At 52.0% G+C, this 20396-nt stretch overlaps 1 protein-coding gene across 2 annotated transcripts in view; it reads right to left on the bottom strand.

Moving 5' to 3' along the window:
* LOC146337591 (thymus-specific serine protease-like) overlaps window positions 1-17070 on the bottom strand; it is a 28775-nt gene extending 11705 nt beyond the window's left edge. For both annotated transcript variants that reach the window (XM_084814944.1, XM_084814943.1), the window contains exons 1-9: window positions 16871-17070; window positions 9545-9735; window positions 7605-7701; window positions 5953-6082; window positions 4506-4629; window positions 4085-4162; window positions 2801-2848; window positions 1598-1873; window positions 446-584 (exon numbers count right to left, since the gene is read on the bottom strand). In XM_084814944.1, the coding sequence (XP_084671070.1) occupies window positions 446-584; window positions 1598-1873; window positions 2801-2848; window positions 4085-4162; window positions 4506-4629; window positions 5953-6082; window positions 7605-7701; window positions 9545-9735; window positions 16871-16934 (1147 nt within the window). In that variant the 5' untranslated portion in view covers window positions 16935-17070. The remainder of the gene's footprint in view (window positions 1-445; window positions 585-1597; window positions 1874-2800; window positions 2849-4084; window positions 4163-4505; window positions 4630-5952; window positions 6083-7604; window positions 7702-9544; window positions 9736-16870) is intronic.
* Between the last annotated feature and the right edge of the window lie 3326 nt (window positions 17071-20396).

Below are 20396 nucleotides of genomic sequence, written 5' to 3'. Positions count from 1 at the left end.
GACTATGCGCTGTGTGGAGAAGTCCTTCCTTTTATCTGTCCTGAATCTCCCACCAATCAGTTTCATGGGATGAGCCCATTGGGTTCTAGTATGATGACAGAGGGAGAGAAATGTCTCCCTACCCACTCTCTCCACAACAAGCATACGTTTGGACACCTTTACCGTGTCTCCCCTAATTGCCTTTTTCCAGGCTAAACAGGCCCAGCTGTTGTGACCTTCCCTCATAGGCTATGCGGATCCTCCTACCATGCCCTGCTCAGCAGTGCGTTTCATCTCTCCCACAGAACTCAAGGGGACCCACCAAGAATTGAACCAGCTTCAATCTCCAGTCCCCACATGTGACACAGAGAATATTGCAGACATGGAGTATCAATGCGCATGGCTGATGCAACTGAGAAAGGTGAAGGGGACGAATGTGAAAGACGACAGTTTGACTCTCACTTACAATATCCAAACTCTGTACATGTCTGGAAGAACCACTGCCTCATCATGCTGGACTGGATGACCTGGGTATCACGCAGTTCCTTCAGCCACATCGCGTAAGAATTGTCCAGGCATGGAATTTTCAGGTAGTCTAAGAACACCTAACAAATAAGAGGAGCCACGTAAAAGGCTTTGTGTGAACATTGGTTCCATCCCAGAACCTATTCCAACATACTGGCGTGGCCATCCCCCAAGCCAATGCCTGCCATCCCCCTTCCAACGCCTACAATTTCCACCATCCCCAGCCAGCCAGGGGATGATGGGAATTGTAATCCTGCACACCTAAAGGGTGCCAGGTTTGGGAAGGCACAGTATTGTGCCAATGCCGTTTTCCTCTACCCCTTCTGTCATGCGTCTGGGAAAAGGAGTCAAGAGATCTTTGCTTTTTGGGGGAGAGGCATTCCTGACTGAGAAAGAAGAGGAGGAGAAGGAATGCTTCTTCTCAGGAGGAGCCTGTCGCTCAGGGATTTAGAAGGACATCCCAAAAACATGAACCCAACCATTTTTGCAAAAAATGCTGCCCTACATTGGGGGCCTCTGAATTGATCCAAAGGTTTTCAATCAATTAATCGACTAACGTTAGTCATAATATTTCCAACTTCTTGCAGGGACATCCAATGAGATTTTGGCATTTCTAATATGCTTAAAAAAGGCCTTCCCCAACCTAGCAACTTCCAGATATGTTGGACTACAACTCCCCAATATCTGCTGTCCACTGTGAGCATGATGGGAGTTGTAGTCCAAAATATCTGGAGAGCACCAGATTAGCGAAGGCTGCCTTAAAAAAGGGGGGGGGGATAAATGGGCCATTGCTGAAAAGTCAAGGACCCCTGGAAAGAGATCCTGTCCACTCTGTTATGGTCTTAAATCACTGCTGCAAGTACGCCCACAAAAGTTACGAGATTGCAGATTTTTTTACTAGCCTGCTGGAGGCCAGCTGAGGAAGGATGGAGGGCCACATTCCTATGCTGGGCATGGAGAAGGAGACACCCCTCCTCTTGTAGCCTGCTTGGCTTCAAGGCTGGACAGAGGATAGATGGCAATCACTCGCCTGTGTGGAAATCCCAATTGCCAAGGGCGACCAAACTAGTGCTTTAATACAAAGCCATCTTACATTGTTAACAGCGATAAGCCTCTGGTACGTGGAGCCGGTTCTCTTGTTGGTCATGATGCCACATATGCTGGCCACAGAGCCCCACGATGACCCAGGCTCGTTATTGTACTGCACGATGCCCATGAAGATGTCGGCCAGGTTACTGAGCAACTGTACACAGTCATCTGTCCCGCCCAAAGGCCCGCAGGAGCGGAAGTCCTTTGCTAGTTGAGCCAGCTGCCTGGCATGCAACAGGCTGTCCACGGTGGAGAAGGCCTCCATCACTGCCTCCAGGCACTGCAGGGAGAGCAAAAACAGTCTCACCCGGGGTGCGGAGGATCTTTCTGCAGGAGGGGTGGCAGGAATGTGAGGTCTGGGCATTTGGTGGCAAGAACCAGGGGCCCCCAAGCCAGCCTCCCCCAGCCTGGTCCCCTCCAGATGGGTTGGACCGCAACTCCTATCCTGCACGGCCCTTCACTGCCCTATGTCCCTGACAAGTCAAGTGTGCTACAGCGGCCGAGAACTGGGAAGCCAGGACCGCTGAGCTCTGGGCACAACGCTCGATCTGGAGTGGAGTCTACTGGGCTGGGAGACAAGGAGTTTTGGAGGGAGGGGGTGCAGAAAGCTCGGGCTCCTGGGTCCTGTCCCTCAAGCTGCCTTGCAGAAAGGTGGGGCATACAGTGAAATAATCCCTAAAGCAAAACCAAAGTAACGTGGGAGGCAGACTGGGGCTGAGTCCATTAGGGTACACAGATTCGCTAGGAAGCGTCTGGGAAGGAGAGGAAGAATGATACTCGGCATTTATGTGGAGCAGCCTTCCCCAACTGGACGCCCTGCAAATTATTTGACTACAACTCCCATCATCCCCAGCCAGCATGGCAGGGGACAGTGGAGTGGTAGCCCAGCACATCTGGAGGGTGCCCAGTTGGGAAAAATCCATACAGAGCAAGCTCTTGAGATATCTCCTCTTGGAAATCCTTCCGCCCGGGAAGGAAAGCCAGTGCTATTATCCCCACGCGGCCTAAAGCAACCCAGCGAGTTTGCAGAAAGAGCTGACCCGGGGGATTCCTGGAGCTCGCAGCTCACACTCTTTCACCAACGGGCAGGAAGGAGTGTGTCGGCCTCGTGGGATTCCCAGCAGGCAGCAGCTGCAGCACTAACCCCCGGAAGCTCACCCCGGATGGCCAAACCCGCAACTGTTCTTCTGAACGTTAAAAACCTGACCTCTTTGGAGCCGCCGGCCACTGGATTCGACAGACTTGCAGCGACAACCTAAGGAGAACAGCAGCCGAGGGGGGGAGGTTTAGGGACACATATGAACGAACCTGGGAAGCTTGCGAGTCAGCCCACTGGCCAGTCTAAGTCAGGACTATCTACTCTGACAGGCAGGGGCTCTCCAGGCTCTCCGGAAGGGTCTATCTCCAGCCTGCTGGCTTTTTCAGTTGGGAACACCAGGGAATGAATCTGGAACCTTCTACATACCAAATATTCACTCTGCCACTGAGACCGGAGGACCAGACGTCCTGCAGCCGAGCTCAATACAGATCGGCTTTCACGCCAAACCGCCAGCAGTCAAGGGTCTTAAGAAGTATTCGAGTACACGCCCCCCTCTCCCTTTTTGTTGCTGGTCCTACAGTCATACAGTCCCAATAAGGGCAGGGGGCTTTGTATAAACAACATGTTCCCAAAGGTAGGCTGACAGGGGGAGATCAGGGCAGGAATGTGCTTGCTGCTGCTTTGTCCACGTCCATGTTTGGGGCAAGGTTATCAAACTAGCACAGGGATGTCCAATTTCTCTATTCTTGTGGGCCACCCTGTTCTCCAGGCCACCGGATATCCAACTTGACTCCCGCCCGGCAAACCAGGGTTGAAAGCCAGGGTTTATTCTTGGGTTCCAGCCAGTGGAGGCTGGTGGCTCTGCTGTGAGTGGGGCGGTGAGTCCGCTCTGGGTTTCAGTCAGAACCAGTCAGAGCTCTAAAGGAGCTATCCAAGGTGCACCTTGGATAGCTCCTTTAGGGCTCTGACTGAAGCCCGGAGCGGACTCACCGCCCCACTCACAGCAGAGCCACCAGCCTCCACTGGTCCCAGCTCTGGCTTGTCAGGGGAGAGAGCGGAAAGAGTTCCAGGTTCAGACGTCATGCTAAAAGACCCAGTGACAGAGCATCCCTGGATTGTTCAGCTGCTACCACCGGCAGGAGGAGTGAAACGGCAGTTATTGAGCAGCAGGGACTAGCATGCTGGCTCGTTCACAGCAACCCAGGGTTAAAAATCACCTGGGCTGTTCTGTGCAAATCAGGCCATATGGTGGTATCACTTCCTTTCCTTTTATAAACAAAAACAAAAACCAACTTAGGGAAAGCACATTTTTCTTCTTCATCCGAGCAAAACTGTGGGCAAATCTTTCTCCACATCTCAACTGAAATCAGGTAGGCCTCTGGAGCTGGCTTTGGCCCACCAAGCCATCCCTGAACTCCAAGGACATTTGGCTCCTCGGCAAGAAGACCTCACCTTGTCATAGCCCGTGAAATCCAGCTGGGCTCTGACTGGGGCGGAGGAAGCAACAGCAGCAAATACCAAATGGGGATACTGGAACAGAAAAAAAGAGGAAGAAGTATTTTTATCTTGGGATCATCTAATACAGACTTTTCCAACCTGGCTCTGTCCAGATTTGTGATTAGTTCCCATCTCCTCAGGTGGCTGGGGATGATGGGAGGTCTAGTCCAGGTACTGGATTGGGGAGGGCTGATCTAACCCCTTGGTTAGGTGATCCGGGAGCTAATCTGGTTCCCAGAGGCTCTTTGTCTGGGCCTTTTCCCTTCAGCTGCCACCGTCTCCCGTTCCACCAGAGCTCTCAATTCACGACTTCCAGTGCCTGCAAAAAGGTCCCAAATCACCACATAGGTTCCTACAGAGGCCTTCGGGGCCCTACCTTGAGTCTGAACCAGGCAGCCAGGTTGCCAGGGTAGGAGCCTCCAAAGCAAATCCAGGTGGTGTTCGCTGTCAGGTTGTACTTCTCGGTGACAAAGCGGTGGAAGGAAAGGAGGTCAGCCAACCTGCGAAGGGAGACAAAGGCAAAGCTTTACAAACAAGGGCACAGACAGGATCCCCCGAACACCCTTAAACCATCCTGACCACATCCTCACAACGAGGGTGGCCGGAGGGTGATGAGAAAGATGTCTTTCTCGGTACAGGCTGGTGGCTCTGAAGTTAGCAGGGCAGTGAATCCATTCTGGGTTTCAGTCAGAACCAGTCAGGATAGCTCCTTCAGAATTCTGACTAAAAGCCAGAGGGGATTCACTGCCCCACTGACATCGGGGCCCCAGCCTCCACTGCTCTTTCTACGTGTGCTTATTGATAGTGCAATTGACATGGCATATGGCGAGTATGGGAGCAGAAGGGAGGAGCCATTCCAATGACTCCAACGGGAAAGGATGCGATGTTGCGTTCGCCGACAGAGGCAGCAAAAGCAGAGCCTGCATGGCAGCCCACCCCCACCCCGCCCCCAGGCCAATTTTTCTGAGGCCTTGCGGCACCCCTGAAACACCCTGCCTTCCCTTCTTCTGTCAGCGAGGGGAGGCTGCCTGAACCAGGCCACCCTGCCTGGTGAGACCTCAGAAGCTGCCGAGGGTGTGTGTGAAGGAGGTTTCCAGTGCTCAGAGGCTGGAGTTCAGCCTTGCCCAACCTAGAGCCCTCCAGATGTGTTGGCACATCTAGAGGACACCACTTTGGGGAAGGCGGGTGCAGCTAATGTATCCGGAGATGAACCACTGCTCCATTCCAGCCAGGACGCTCCCGATCCAAAGCTGGAACTCTGATCCAAGAATCGCAGCCCAACGATCCCCTTTCGATGCAGCCTAAACACGACCCCTCCAGCACCCCCAGACCCGTCTGTGCGCATTCCACAGTTCCGCTCAAGTGCAGAATAAGCGTGGAATGTGATACCAAGCATTGCGGTCAGCCTCCCAGCAACCTCAGCTTTTCTTCTTCTTCCGAACAATTTGACTTATTTTTATTCGGTTGATTGGCTTTGTAGTCATGTACATTTGAAAAAGGAATAGAAAGTATTTTCAAAGAAAAAACACTAAATTTCTAGCCCTCAAGGCTAGGACAATAGGCTTGAAAATGCATAGGCCCTGCCTGAGGAGAAGGCACCAGGTTTGCGTGTGAATGAGGTTTCCAGGGGTCAGAGCGTGGAGCTTCGGTGCCCCCCGTAACTACCATAAGCTGTGCAAAAGAAACCAAAAGATGCCAATGTGTCGACATCTGTGTGCTGGATGCAGATAGAGTTAGGGATACCCTTAGCACAACACGGGGCGCTGCACCGCCAAGGCCCCGCTCCCCGCAACGGATGAGCTGTAGCTATCATGCTGACTTACGCTTGCTGGCTGGTCAGGAACTGGAGGTTGTGGTCCTCCAGCCCATCAGGGTTGAGGCTGGCGCCATAGAAACGGTGCTCCAGGGCCACCACAAGGGCTCCGTACTTTTCGGCCAGCTCCACGTGGTGCCCTGCAATCCAAACAAGAAACAGAGGCAAGTGCATCAGGGTCATCATACCCAATCATACCCATAGGCCTTCCGGGGAGGAAGACATTGTAGAGATTTTATGATGAGGAAGCAAATGCTGGTAGTTATCCAAAGCAGACCCCAAAGGGAGAGAAACATCTCAGGGTGCAAAGATTTCATTGGTGGAAAGTCCAACGCGTTTCGGACTCTTTTCATTTTTAAGGCCTTCTTTAAGGGATTATAAAAATGCCTGCAGAGATTCTTACAACAAAATGTCTCCTGCTGCTTAAAGAAGGTCTTCAAAATAAAAAGGAAGCTGAAATGCTTTGGGCTTTCCACCAATAAAATCCCGAGATGTTTCCTTTTAGAGACTTTATGTTGACCCGGCGGTATCTTGGCCCTCTCGGGCTGCACATTGCCATGACATTTCAAGTAGCTTTCTCTGTGTTTCTGTCAGTCAGGAGTGTTGCTAGGCCTGGGCCCAGCCCGGAATCTATTCCCTAGAGCCTTGTTAACTGGTTGTGCCAATGGAAGGTTCCCCCCGCCCCCAGCTTAATTCACAAGGGCCCATTTTCAAGGGGGCCTGCAGCTGAGCCGGGAAAGATCAACCTTCCCACCCCATGTACTGCAACACACACACCCCAATCCCTCTGCATGGAAGGTGAACTTACAGAGAAGTTGTGGAGATGGAGATGAGCAGGCAAAAAAGAGAGAGGAGAGGCTTTTTTTGCCCTCCTAAAAGGTTACGCTACCTGGGCTTTCTGCAGGTAGCAGGTATCCCGAGTGTGTGTTAGATCCTGCTGTTGTATGCGTGCGTGCTGGGAGGGGGGTGGCTCCTCTGGGCCTTTGTGCATCTCCCTGCCCTGGATTACGTCACGTACAGAGATGGTACATAGCGTGGGTCTTCCTACCCTGCTCAGCTTGTATTCTCGTGTGTGTGTGTGTGTGTGTGTGTGTGTGTGTGTGTGTGTGTTTGTGTCTGGAAGAAATGCTACAAGTCCCCACAGCATAGAGACAGCAGAGCAGAGAAAGAGGGCCATCTTTCCACCCACTTCCTTCTGCCTCTGCCTCTTTCATGGCTCCCTGCCGCCCAGTTTTAGCTTCACCTTTCCCCTCCCTCTGATCCCCACCCCAAACCTGCCTGTTCCAACACAGTGTTGGCACCTGCCTGACCTACAGAGGCAGGGAGTTCCAAAGAAAGGGGGCCACCACACTGAAGGCTTTTCTCCAAGTAGACTCCAGTCGGGCCATAGGTCCATGTGGAACCACCAGGCACATGTCCTCTGATGACTTCAGTGACCAGGCAGGTTGATAGGGGAGAAGGCGTTCTCTCAGGGAAATGGTGCAGGAACTCTGTGCATCCTCAGGCTCATTCAGTACCACCTCACTCGCTCTGGAGTAAAGTCCTGGGCACTGGAAGCACGGTTGCAGGCTGAGCTCTGGCAAGTCAAATAAGCCCTCAAAAGGGACCTTTCTTTCACAGTCTCCACAACCCAGTTATTCGGCTCAACCCAGTGGCACCTACCTGATAGCACAGAATAGCTCGATAACGCACTCTCGCCTCCAATGTAGAGGAAGACAGGCCCATTGCGTTGCCAGAACAGCTTATTAACCCAGAAGCGCTGCGGATTGTGGGGAGACAAGGAAGAGGAGTCAGGCACTGGGCATAAAGGCATAGCTGAAGTGACCCTCCACCCCAGCATGGCCGTCCCCAGGGGGTGGGCTCACTGCAGTCTTGCATGCTGCACTGTATTTCTCCCCCACAAACCGCATGATCCATGAATGCGTTTAAACTGATGCATTCTTTGCTAAATGCTGTATATAAGGATCTAATGCCAGAGTTTGCCTTTATTCCCCCTCCTCCCTCCCAACGCCTTTTCCTTTTGGACTGTGCTTTTTAGGCAGGGGATGTCTTCTTTCTGATCTTCGTAAACCACTCTGGGAGCCTTTTTGGCAGAACACGGGGGGGGGGGGGGAACCCTGCAAATAAATATAGAAATAATCCATGTTTTATTAAGCAGCCCTGAATATGTCCTCCTGTATAGCCAGTGCTTTCCTGGATCAGATCAGCATTCTCTGCAAAGATCACAGTGGCCAGCAGGTGCAGACCAGCCTTTCCCAGTTTGAGACCCTACCAGATGGTTTAGACTACCACTCCCATTATCCTCAGCTGGCGCAGCTCTGGTCAGACCTCTGACTGAATCCTTCCGGTGCTGGGCTCGCTGCCTGCTTAAAGTATCACCACAACCTCACAGCCTGGCCTCCTGCTCTCTCCAGTCACCAACTCCGGATTCCAGGTCTTCCTCCAGGAAAGTTATCTCAGACTGGCTTTCTCCTCTCCCACTCAGCCTGTCCCAAACTGGTGCCCCCCAGATGTGTTGGACTACAATTCCCATAATCCCACAGCCAGCTGAAGGCTTTAACTGCCTCTAACCTTTTAAAAAGCTCCTGGCCAATCATGTTCCTTATGGAACTCCCAGCTGCCAATCATCTTTGTTCACCCACCTGACCAATAGAAACTTCTCCCCTCCCTTCATGGCATACTTTAACCAAGGCGACCACAACTGTTTAAGGCTCCACATACATGTGGTCTACTCCGCATGTGGTCTACTCAGATACATGATAGCCTCACAGACATCACACAAAGTATTTAAACATAAAAAACAGGTGACAGCGTTTCTTCATAGTCACCTTTTGTTCAGAATGTTGGGCTATGTTACCATGAATGGCTAGCTGGATGTAAAAGGAAGCAAGAGGCAAGGAACCTCCTGGAAATGTCTATTCAGCAGTCAGAACTGAACTTTGGTTCCTTTTGTTTTGACCCATCCTGGGTACAGCTTTTGAGCCACCAAAGCCTTTGTAGTCTTTATGTGCAACCCTATAAATGCCTGAGAATTTCTATCCACAGCAATTATTGTTTTTGTATAGGGGAAGACATCCTGATCACTAGAGACCACACCTGCAGTCTGACGTGGCACAGCCCAGACACAGAACGACCACCCCTGGCTAAACCAGGCCCCAGTCTAAGGAGCTCCAGTGGTCACATTCAGCTCCTCTGTTTCCTCTCCCTGGGCCCTTTTGTTGGCCCTTGCCTCTCCTCCCATTCAGAATCAAATTTAGATGACAAGCTCCTTGGGGCAAGGGCCTGCCTTTTTCTCCTCACCATTAGCTCTAGCCCCTGATTGAATTCTCCCATGAGCAACAGGCCCTTCATAGAAAATGCCACCCACTCACTCCTGCTTGAAATCTTCCATTACGTCATTGTTATAAACTGTGCTGTATTCAGGCACAGTGAATTAACGGTGACTTGCAAAATGCCCACCATTCCACAGGAGAGAGAAACACCCCACAAGGTAAGGAAAGAACATCTGTGAGCACTGAAGGACCAAGGAGCAGACACAGGCCACCAGCACGCTTGGACATGCTCTCGCCCCCACCTCATGCCCCCAAGTTTTCACCGTTTACCTGGTTGAACGTGCGGGGGTCCTGCCAGTTGAAGTGGTCCAGGGGTTGACGGATGGTGCCGCTGTCAAGGCAGCTCCCTGCCCCTGGGGCCAGACCTTGTGCCAGGAGTCGCAAACGACTGTAGGCGTCTTCCGCGGCCTGTTTCTCTCGCTGCCATAGGACATGCTGGCGGAAGAGCCAGAAATTTTTGCCTGGAGGCGGAGGAACAGAAAGATGGCTCAAGTTGGGCATTGCAGACTGCACAGTGCCGGACTCTGCAAGTTTCCATGTGCTAAGTTAAAGAGCAAAGAGTTTAGCGGCACCTTGCACAGCCGGCCCTGCCATTAGGTAGAGTGAGGCAGCCGATTTGGGGTGTCACGAAAGGGCAGCAAGTTCTTGGTTATTTCATTGATTATTGTTGTATCTCGAGTGCCAGGAAGGGGGAGAGGCTCTTTTTGTCCGAGATGGCAAAATAACATGACTGGCTTTGGGTACTGTTCCCTTCGTCCTGTGGGGCAAGAGGAGGTGCCATCTGCTGCTCAGCTCAGGTGAGGTCTTGGCCCCAATCGGGCATTATTTGCTAATTTTATTTATTAAATTTATTAATCGCCCATCTGGCTGGTCACCCAGCCACTCTGGGCAATGTACAGCATATAATAAAACAGTTTAACACAAATTCTACAATAAAAACATTTTCTAAAATACCCTAACCCACCCCAAATGCCTGCCTGAACAACCACGTTTTTAATGCACAGCGGAAGCTCATTAAAGAGGGGGCATGGCGGAGTTCCCTAGAGAGGGAGTTCCACAGAGTGGGGGCCACCACAGAGAAGGTCCTCTCCCTCGTCCTCACCTGTCTAGCTGTCCTGGCTGATGGGACAGAGAGAAGGCCATCCAAGGCTGATCTTGTTAAGCTGCCTGTCTGGTGTTGCTGGAGGCGCTCCTTAAGATAGGCTCGGCTGGAACCATGTAGGGTTTTAAAGGTCAAAACCAACACCCTGAATTTGGCCCGGAAAACAACTGGTAATCTGTGCAACTCCTTCAGCAATGGAGTGATGTGATCTCGCTGGCGGCTGCCTTTAATCAGGCGAGCCGCCGCACTCTGTACCAGCTGCAGCTTCCGAACCGTCTTCAAGGGTAACCCCACGTAGAGCGCATTACAGTAGTCTAAACGAGAGGAGACCAGGGCATGTACTACCAATGGGAGCAGGTGGTTGGGAAGGAAGGGGCGCAGCCACCGTATCAGATGGAGTTGATACAGCGCTGTCCGGCTCACAGCTGACACCTGAGCCTCCATGGAAAGCTGGGAGTCCAAAATGACCCCCAGGCTGCGGACCTGGTCTTTCAAGGATAGCCGTACCCCATTCAACACCAGGTCAACATCCCCCAGCCTCCTCTTATCTCCCACCAAAAGTACCTCGGTCTTGTCAGGGTTCAGCTTCAGCTTATTCCTCCCCATCCAGCCACTCACCGTCTCCAGACATTTGGACAGGGATTCTACGGCCAACCTTGGTGAAGATTTGAACAAGAGGTAGAGCTGCATGTCATCCGCATATTGATGACACCGCACCCCAAACCTCCTGATGATAGCCCCAGCGGCTTCACATAGATGTTAAATAGCATCGGGGAGAGGATGGAACCCTGTGGCACCCCACAAGTAAGTGGCCACGGGTCCGAAACCTTCTCTCCCAGTGCTACCCTCTGGTACCTGCCGGAGAGGAATGACCGGAACCAACGCAATACAGTGTCTCCAATGCCCAACCCCTCCAGGCGGTCCAGGAGGATACCATGGTCAACGGTATCAAAAGCCGCTGAGAGGTCGAGGAGAACAAGGAAGGAGCATTCACCCCTATCCAGGGCCCTCCTCATATCATCCACCAAGGCGACCAAGGCCGTTTCTGTCCCATGCCCAAGACTGAAGCCCGACTGAAATGGGTCTAGATAATCAGTTTCTTCCAAGTGTGCCTTCAACTGCATCGCCACCACCTGCTCTATCACCTTATTTATTACACTTATATCCCACCTCTCTTCCAAGGAGCTTGAGGCGCTATATGTTGTTCTCCCCTCATCTAATTCACACAACAACCCTGCGAGGTAGGTTTAAGGTGAGAGAGGGTGACCAGCCCAAGGTCACTCAGTGAACTTTGTGGCAGAGTGGGGATGGGAGGATGGGTCTCCTCATCTCCATCCCACCTCTGCCATCCTGCTCACTCACCCACATGCAATTCCTTGTCGCCTATGGCGAGCACTTATGAGGCTGGTTTAGAGACATTCCATTGGTGCCATGTTCTTTAGTTAGCTGGCTAATGTAAATATAAATGTCTGTTTATTTGCTTATTTATTTGTTACATTTCTATCCCATCTTTTCCCCCAAGGCGGCATACACAATCCTCCTCCTCTCCATTTTATCCTCACAACGACCCTGTGAGGTAGCTTAAGCTGAGAGTCAGTGACTGGCCCAAAGTCACCCACTGAGCTTCATGGCCGAGTGAGGACTAAGGTGTTTGCACTGATCCAAACCGGACTGACCAGATGCAAATATGAGACAAAAGAAATATCTGTGTGCACCAGGGGAAGCGATGCCTCTGTCAAACCACATACAGCTCTCTCAGAAAGGACTGCCTGCTTCCAGCCTCAGTGGGGGATGGGAGGTTATAGTAAGGTTGCTTTTGGAGAACTGAAACTGGCTGGATGAAGCCAAGCAAGGGATTGCACTTTGCTGATCTCCATCAAGTGCAACTGCTGCACCCTGATGTCTTGCTTCCAAGAGGCGACATTCAGCGAAAAAGGAGATGAAAGAGCCGCTGATCTCGCAGAGTCTGTTTCCTGTTAGCAGCAAGACACACACAGGGTCAGCTTTCCCCACAAGCGGGGCTGCATTATTCATGAGGCCCGTGACTCTACAGCACAGGGGCGCCCAAGCTGATCTCCAGCTGGGGTCCATCTGAAATGTCTCGGTATGAAAAGCTTCCTGCCTCCAGCCTTGTTCGTGTTCGTCCGGAGCGCTGGAGTGAGATGCCATCAATATGCTGATGACACTCAGCTCTTTTGCTCTTGGTTACCCAACTTCATTGCCCAAGTTCAATAATGGGCTGGATGAGAGTGAACAAGCTGAGGTTAAATCCAGGAAGACCAGAGGTGCTGTTGCACAAGAAAAAGCCTGGCTCGTTTGGGGACAACAGAAAGCCTGTTTGGATGGGGTCACGCTCCCCCTGAAAGACCTGGGAGTCTTCCTAGGCCCTATGCTGTCCCTGGATTTTCAGGTGGCAAGGAGTGAGTTTGCTCAACTATTTCTAGTGTGCCAGCCACGGCTGTTCCCGAGTCAGTCTGCTCTGGCAACAATTATCCGTGCCTTGGTTACATCACGGTTGGACTATTGCAATGTGCTCTCCATGGGGCTACCCTTGAAGAGCATCTGGAAGCTTCAATTGGTCCAAAATGCAGCAGTTAGGCTGCTAACTGGTGCACGGTTTCGGGATCACATCACCCCAATACTGAAAGATCTGCACTGCTGGCCAGCTGTCTTCCAGGCTCAATGCAAGGTGGTTTTAGCCTTTAAAGCCCTGAACAGCGTAGGGCCTCGCTATCTAAGGGCCTGGCTGTCTCGGTAGGAATCTGCTTGGTTATTAAGATAAGCAGGAGAGGCCCTTTGGAAGACACCCTCGCTTACAGAGGCTCACTTGTTGCACATGCAGGAAAGGGCTTTCTCCTGTGCTGCTTCCAAATTTGGGGACGCAGTTCCTCTGGAGTCAGGTTTCAATCAGTGCAAAAACCTGCTACGCTTAAGTGCCTGCTCAGCCATGAAGCTCAGTGGGTGACTTTGGGCCAGTCACTGACTCTCAGCGTAACCTACCTCACAGGGTTGTTGTGAGGATAAAATGGAGAGGAGGAGGATCGTGTATGCCACCTTGGGCTCCTTGGGGGAAAAGGTGGGATAGAAATGTAACAAATAAATAACTAAATATGGGAGCAATCCTATCGCCACTGGTCAGTGTTTAGACGGCCGTAGGATTTCTTGTTTTCCGGGAACTGACCTTGGAGCCCGCGCTCTGAGGTTGGTTCGGGGAGAACCGACCTACCCTCCCTTCCGCGCTGCCTTGCAGGCAGCGCAGAGAAGCCCCATCCTCGGTGCTCGCAAGAGGAGCATGGGGCAGCCGAAAAGGGGCATGTCTGGGGGTGTTCTGGGGCGGGCGGAAATGCCTGCACGACACAGCCAACGTGTCATACAGCACCCTCCTCCCCTGCTCCGCCCTCCTGCGGCTACACAGCCGCAATCGGCTGTCCAGCTGAAAATGCAGGGCAGGAGAAGCGTGGAGAGAACAATCCCCTCTGTGCTTCTCCTGCCCTGCATTGGATAGGCAGTCGCCTCTGAGTCCGGAGGCGGCTGCCTATCTGAATAGGATTGCACCCTAAGTAGATATTTATATGTTCCTCTGGAATTCCAACTGGTGCCTATTCTCTCTCTGTTCAGGAAGGGGATCAAGGTGCATCTTTTTCGCTTAGCTTTTTAAATAGCTGTTATAGTTTTTAAAGTTTTTAACATTTTATTAGGTTTTTATTTGTTTATGATTTTTGTTTGCTGACCTGATATTTGTTTGTAAACCGCCTTGGTTGCTTCCAGAAAGGGAGTTAAAAAAATGCGACCCATAAATACAGAAACAGTGTCTGTCTGCCTGTTGCACGTGAATGCAAGGCAGCCTGCGCGGAGCTCTTACCAGGCAGTCTCTCATCCAGGCACTGGCCAGGCCCAGAGAGGCTGAGCTTCAGAAAGCTGACTGCACCATCAGGTGACTTCAGGGCAAAGGTGAGGAGCCTTCCGCTCCCCACTGTCCCCAGGGCTGCATTCCTTCCGGAGAAATCCGTCATGGTCACATGCCATTGGTGGACTCACACTCACACGTGCATTCACTCCCCATCTATCCATTCCACTCCTGTTTTCACTCATTCCCCTCATCCTTTTTTCTCTCCCCTGACACTTTCTTCTCTTCTCCCCCCAGCTGCCTCCCTTCCTCAGTTCTGCCTCCTAAAACAACAACAAGGCTTTTTAAAAAGCTTCCCTTGGTGCTCACAAAAGCTTTTTTTAAAACCTAATTGTGGCATGGGATGGGGGGGTAGCATGGGGAGGAGAGAGTTAACCCTTTCTTCCCTAGTTGCACCCCCCCTTCCCCCAAAGGCAATTAGATGTTAAGGAGTAGCTTAATTGTTGCACAAAGAACAGGGCCGAGGAGGAGACCCTGTGGGTCAGATGGGAAGGCCCTGTAGGCTGCTTTCGGCCCATGGCCAGAGGTTCCCTTCCTCTGCTTCGGACTATGGCCCTGGGATCTGTAACTGCACTGGGGTGGGGGATCAGAGGGAAGCAAGAGACAGATGGGTATTAATACTGGAACCCCTCTGATAGGAGTAGGTTTGTCAGCATTTCACTGGCAGGATCTCAAAATGCAGAAATTAAGGTGAAGCTTTTCCTGTCACATCTCTCTCCATTCCATGCCTCAGCCATACAAGAAAAGCCTAAGCATTTGGGGCTATTTCACTTGGGGCAGGGGGAATGCTGGCCGAGGAGGTTTATAACGTTATGAAAGGTATGGGGAAAAGTGAATCACCCATTTTGTAGATGTCATGGCCACACAATCTGGCGTAATCTTTGAACTTTTCTGTCCCTTCCTTCCCCCATGCCCGCCTCTTCCACTATCTAGCCTAGAGTTGGAGAACTCACGAGCTTGCAAAATATAGTGTGGTGTTTTGGCTGGGTTTAAGAAATTGCCCAACTGTGGGTTTCTCTCTCTCATAGGCCAGTGCAGCTATCTTTGATTTTGTTTGTACCCCAGGTTACCCAATAAAATTGACTAGCAATGGATTCAGGACAGTCAAAAGAAATAATTTCTTTACATGGTGCACAATTAACCCATGGAACTCAGGGCTGCAAGATCTCTAACCCTTTCTCCCTGGGCAGTTTTCTAAATAGCCTCCCTAAATCTGCCATTTGTCTTGCGTAGGACAGGATCATGGAGCTATTTGTCCTGGCTGGGGGCTATGGTACGCCTCACAAGGAATATAACATCAAAGGGAAATTAGGGAAGGAAAACAGCACGGGGAAAACATTTAGTCATGATCACTAAATGGAACTTCAGGATGAAATGGCAGTCTGTCTCCAAATACATGAGGTTTGGGGCACATAACAGGAGGTCTGATGCTCCTCTGCCCCACTTGCCAGCTTCCCCAAAACATATAGCTAGCCACCGTTGGAAACAGACTACAGGGCTAGATGGATCTTTAGTCTGATTCTATCCAGCTCATTTTACTTTCGTACTCAAGAAAGAAGTCTGTAGCACAGCCAGGGCTCCTAGGGATGCAGTACAGACACATTTTCATTAGCAGGGGTGCTGCTGTCATCTGCCACCCACCCGCCCAGAATCCCCCGTTTCTCTGAGCTTAGCTGCAATCCTCACAGTAACTGAAGGAACATGGGTTTTCTCAGCAACGACATATTGTCAGTTCCCGGTTGTAATGCAAAGTATTTGGGGCTGGTTTGGTCTTGAATGGGCAATCAAGGGTGCAGTCCTATGCCTATTTAGACAGAGAAAAGGCCTACAACTCCCAGCATTCCCCAGCCAGCAAGCTGGGGAATGCTGGGAGTTGTAGGCCTTTTCTCTGTCTAAACATGCATAGGACTGCACCCTACGTCCCATTCCTTTTACAGAAGACCGTAAAGAGATGGCGGAGATGAAAACTGCTAGAACTGGTTTGTTGATAACGGATCGACACAGCTGCCTGATTTTGGGCTGCGAGGACTGTCATGATGAGCGCCTGCACTTGGAAATTTATCGCTACTGGAAGTCAGCAATGCTAAATTGAGCGAGAACCAGCCCCTCGGGGGCTTCCCACATTGTGCACCTGCGTTGCAACCCTCTTACAGACAGTTGTGGATGCTGGATCTTTTTTTATGGCTTTTTAAAAAAAGGTTTGGACAAATCTATGGTGGAGCAGAGGTCCACCTATGGCTGTTAGTCATGACAGCTAAACACAGCCTCCATGTGAAACAGCAGTCTACCCCCAGACACCAGATATTTGGGACACATAACAGGGGAGGGCTGATGCACTTGGGTTTCCCCAAAACATATGGCTAGCCACTGTCAGAAACAGAATACTGGGCTACATGGGTCTTTGGTTTGATTGTACCCATCCCATTTTTCTCGCGCTTTCTTGCCCCAAACGCTAAGCGGAGCGCGGACCAGCCCTCGGGGCCTTCCCACGTCGTGTGCCTGCGTCGCAACCCTCTTACCGGCGCGCATCAAGGGCCGAGGATTTGGGGCTGATGGCAGAGTCGAAAGGGAGCGAAGAGGGACTCACCTGCCTGAGCCAGGGCCAGCAACACAAGGGGCAAGGCCGCCCCGGAGAGCTGGAAGGAACCCATTTCTCACCCCCCTCTGGACCACAGGGGAAGGATCCGGTGGGAAGTCGCTTCGGAACTCGAAAGAGAAAGCAAAGCCAAGCCCATCCGCGGACCCGTTTAAAACTCCCTTTTGCCGCTCATATGACCAGCCGCCCACGTGCCGCCCCTCCCACCACTGTAGCAGACCCTCCCTGCAAGACTGCAGGGCGGAGTTTAGCCCCGGGCTCAAAAGCCTCCCGCTCGCTCGCTCGCTCGCTCTGTTTTCCTCTTTCCTGTGCGGTTCCCAGGTTAGCTCGTTTTCCAAAACACGCGCGCGCGCGCAGCAACATCGCGATCCTGGGCGTATCGTAGCAGCCTGGCCAAACTTGGGTGTCCCGGGCCGAGAGAAGCTTTCCCCTGCGGGGGCAAAGTCCGCGCGCGGGGCTGCCCTCTTAAAGGCGCAGGAGGAAGCCCGGAGAAGAGCCGGCGAGGGTCCGGCAGGGCAGCCCTGACGGCCTGCGGCTCGCCGGCGCTGCGCAGCCGAACACGGCCCGCCGGTCACGGGGCGCGCCACGGGCGAGCGCGGAGGCGCGGCGCGACCCGCTCGGCGCGTGGAAGCGCGCGGGAATCCCCGCCGCCGGCACGCCCGACTCTCCCGCCGGCGGCTCCGCCCTGCGGGGGGGCGGACCGGGACCGCGCATCGTGCGGCGGGAGCCGCGCAGGAGCCGCGCGGGCGTGCAGCCGTCGCCTCTGGCGGCGCCCCCGGGCCCTCCTCCCCGCGCGGCTCGCGGCCCCGCTGTTGCAGTTTTCCGTCCGTGGCCTGGTTTTAGGACGTTTCCGCTCTTTCCCCATCCCGTTTTTCGATGTTGTTGTTGGCTTTTTGAATCACCAACCCTGATGAAGAGTTCTGGAGAACTAGAGAGCTTGCACACTCCTGGCGGCGTTTTGGTTGATCCCGAGAGAGGCTTCGCTCAGCTACATTGTTGTTGTTGTTGTTCAGTCGTTCAGTCGTGTCCGACTCTTCGTGACCCCACGGACCAGAGCACGCCAGGCCTTCCTGTCCTGCGCTCTCTCCCGGAGCATGCTCAAGTTCATATTCATTGCATCGGTGATGCTATCTAGTCATCTCATCCTCTGCTGTCCCCTTCTCCTTTTGCCTTCAGTCTTTCCCAGCATCAGGGTCTTTTCCAGGGAGTTTTCTCTTCGCATTAGGTGGCCAAAATATTGGAGCTTCAGCTGCAGTATCTGTCCTTCCAATGAGCACTCAGGGTTGATTTCCTTTAGGATGGACTGATTTGACCTCCTTGCAGTCCAGGGGACTCGCAAGAGTCTTCTCCAGCACCACAGTTCGAAAGCATCAATTCTTCGGCGCTCAGCCTTCCTTATAGTCCAGCTCTCACAGCCATACGTTGCTACTGGGAAAACCATAGCTTTGATTAGACGGACCTTTGTCGGCAAGGTGATGTCTCTGCTTCTTACTATGCTGTCTAGGTTTGCCATAGCTTTCCTCCCCAGGAGCAAGCGTCTTTTAATTTCATGGCTACAGTCACCGTCTGCGGTGATCTTGGAGCCCAAGAAAGTAAAATCTGTCACTGCTGCCATTTCTTCCCCTTCCATATGCCAGGAAGTGATGGGGCTCAGCTACATAGAATCATAGAATAGTGGGGTTGGAAAGGGCCCACAAGACCATCGAGTCCAACCCCCTGCTCAATGCAGGAATCTGTCAAAGCATCCCTGACAGATGGCTGTCCAGCCTCATCTTGAATGCCTCCAGTGTGGGGGAGCCCGCCACCTCCCTAGGTAATTGGTCCCATTGTCTTATTGCTCTAACAGTCAGGAAGCTTCTCCTGATGTTCAGCCGGAATCTGGCTTCCTGGAACTTGAGCCCATGATTCCGTGTCCTGCACTCTGGGATGATGGAGAAGAGATCCTGGCCTTCCTCTCTGGGACAGCCTTTCAAGTACTCGAAGAGCACTATCACATCAGTCTTCTAGAGGCTAAACATGCCCAGTTCTTTCAGTCTCTCTTCATAGGGCTTTGTTTCCAGCCACCAAGGAAGCTTGGATTTTTATGTCTCATGGATCAACATGCCTATCTTTGTTTTTTATGTGCTTATTTAAGCCTTTCGCTTATTCTTTGCAAAATGTCATCAACACTGATGGCACTAGATCAGAACTGCAGCAAGATGCATGGGGCAGGGATCTGACTTTTGCTTAAGAACACAAGGAGAGCTGTGCTGGATCTGACCAAGAGTCCATCTAGTCCAGCATTTTGTTCGCACCGTGGCCAACCAGCCGCCCACAGGAAACCCACAAGCAGGGCATGAGTGCTTATTGTACATGGTAAAATGTCGTTAAACACTGATGGCATTTGATGATGATTTTTTTTAGATATTAAAGAGAAATTAAACTGGGCAATAGACATGCTTCAAAGCAGAGCGCTGGTCTCCTGCACCTTCTTTATTTCCAAGAATGCCTCCGGGCCTGACATGGGCCTAGGGGCAATCTTGGGAAATAAAAATGGCTAGAGGCTGCAGCCCAGGACATAGAAATCGATTTGAAGTGTGCCTAGCTGCCCAGAAAAACGAAGGGTAATCTGGAGGCTGATAGGGAGCATCCTGGGGGTCTAACAGAGATGGCCCAGAGCGAGAAGTCCTTTTTCCTGTGCTGCGTGGTACTTCTGCATTTTCAGCTGGTGGTGTTGGTGTTTTGCTTGTTTGGGATAGTTTTCTCTGAGGACGTGTGTGTGCTTTGCCTGGGTTTATGGGCATGTGGTGTCTGTTTTGCTTGGGTTGTGTGTGTCTGTGATGTGCCAGCTTTGCCCGGGGATAGGTTTGTGCCTAGTTTGTGTGTGTTTGGCCTGTTTTGTTTCTTTTGGGGCATGCCTGTGTGGTGTGGGCGGGGGTCTTGCCTGTGTGTGTGTGAGCATCACCAGTTTGCCTTCTGTGAAATGAGTATTTTGTGTTTTACATTGTAGGGGCAAATACAGGGGCAAATACAGCCAGTTTGGGCAAATACAGGGGCAAATACAGGGGCAAATACAGCCAGTTTGGGCAAATACAGGGGCAAATACAGCCAGTTTGGGCAAATACAGGGGCAAATACAGCCAGTTTGGGCAAATACAGGGGCAAATACAGCCAGTTTGGGCAAATACAGCCAGTTTGGGCTGCCTAGCCACAGGATATTGGAACGTGGGATGTACAGGCCGGACAACATATGTGTCGTACCGGCACTTATGAATGCCCGCCCCACCCTGGGGATCGCCCCCTTTTGCCCTGCTCCATGCTGCTCTTCTGAGCACAGAGACAATCCGTGCCACCTAGGAGGCGGCGGCGGCGGAGGGGGTGAGAGGCAGTTCTCTGGGAACCAACTAATCCTATGGCCGTCTAGCCACTGTCTAGACGCCATACGATTGCGTCCTTAGCATGCGGGGGCTCACCTCTGCTCAGTTGCTTGGCAAAGTTACTGTCTTCTATGAAATGGGTATTGGAGCAGAAAACTGTAG

The sequence above is a fragment of the Heloderma suspectum genome, chromosome 10 (assembly GCF_057233095.1).
Source record: "Heloderma suspectum isolate Gila_16-S chromosome 10, 16-S_ref, whole genome shotgun sequence".
Taxonomy (NCBI): Eukaryota; Metazoa; Chordata; class Lepidosauria; order Squamata; family Helodermatidae; genus Heloderma; species Heloderma suspectum.
The sequence above is the reverse complement of the archived record's forward strand: the minus strand, read 5'-3'. Positions and strand labels throughout refer to the sequence as shown.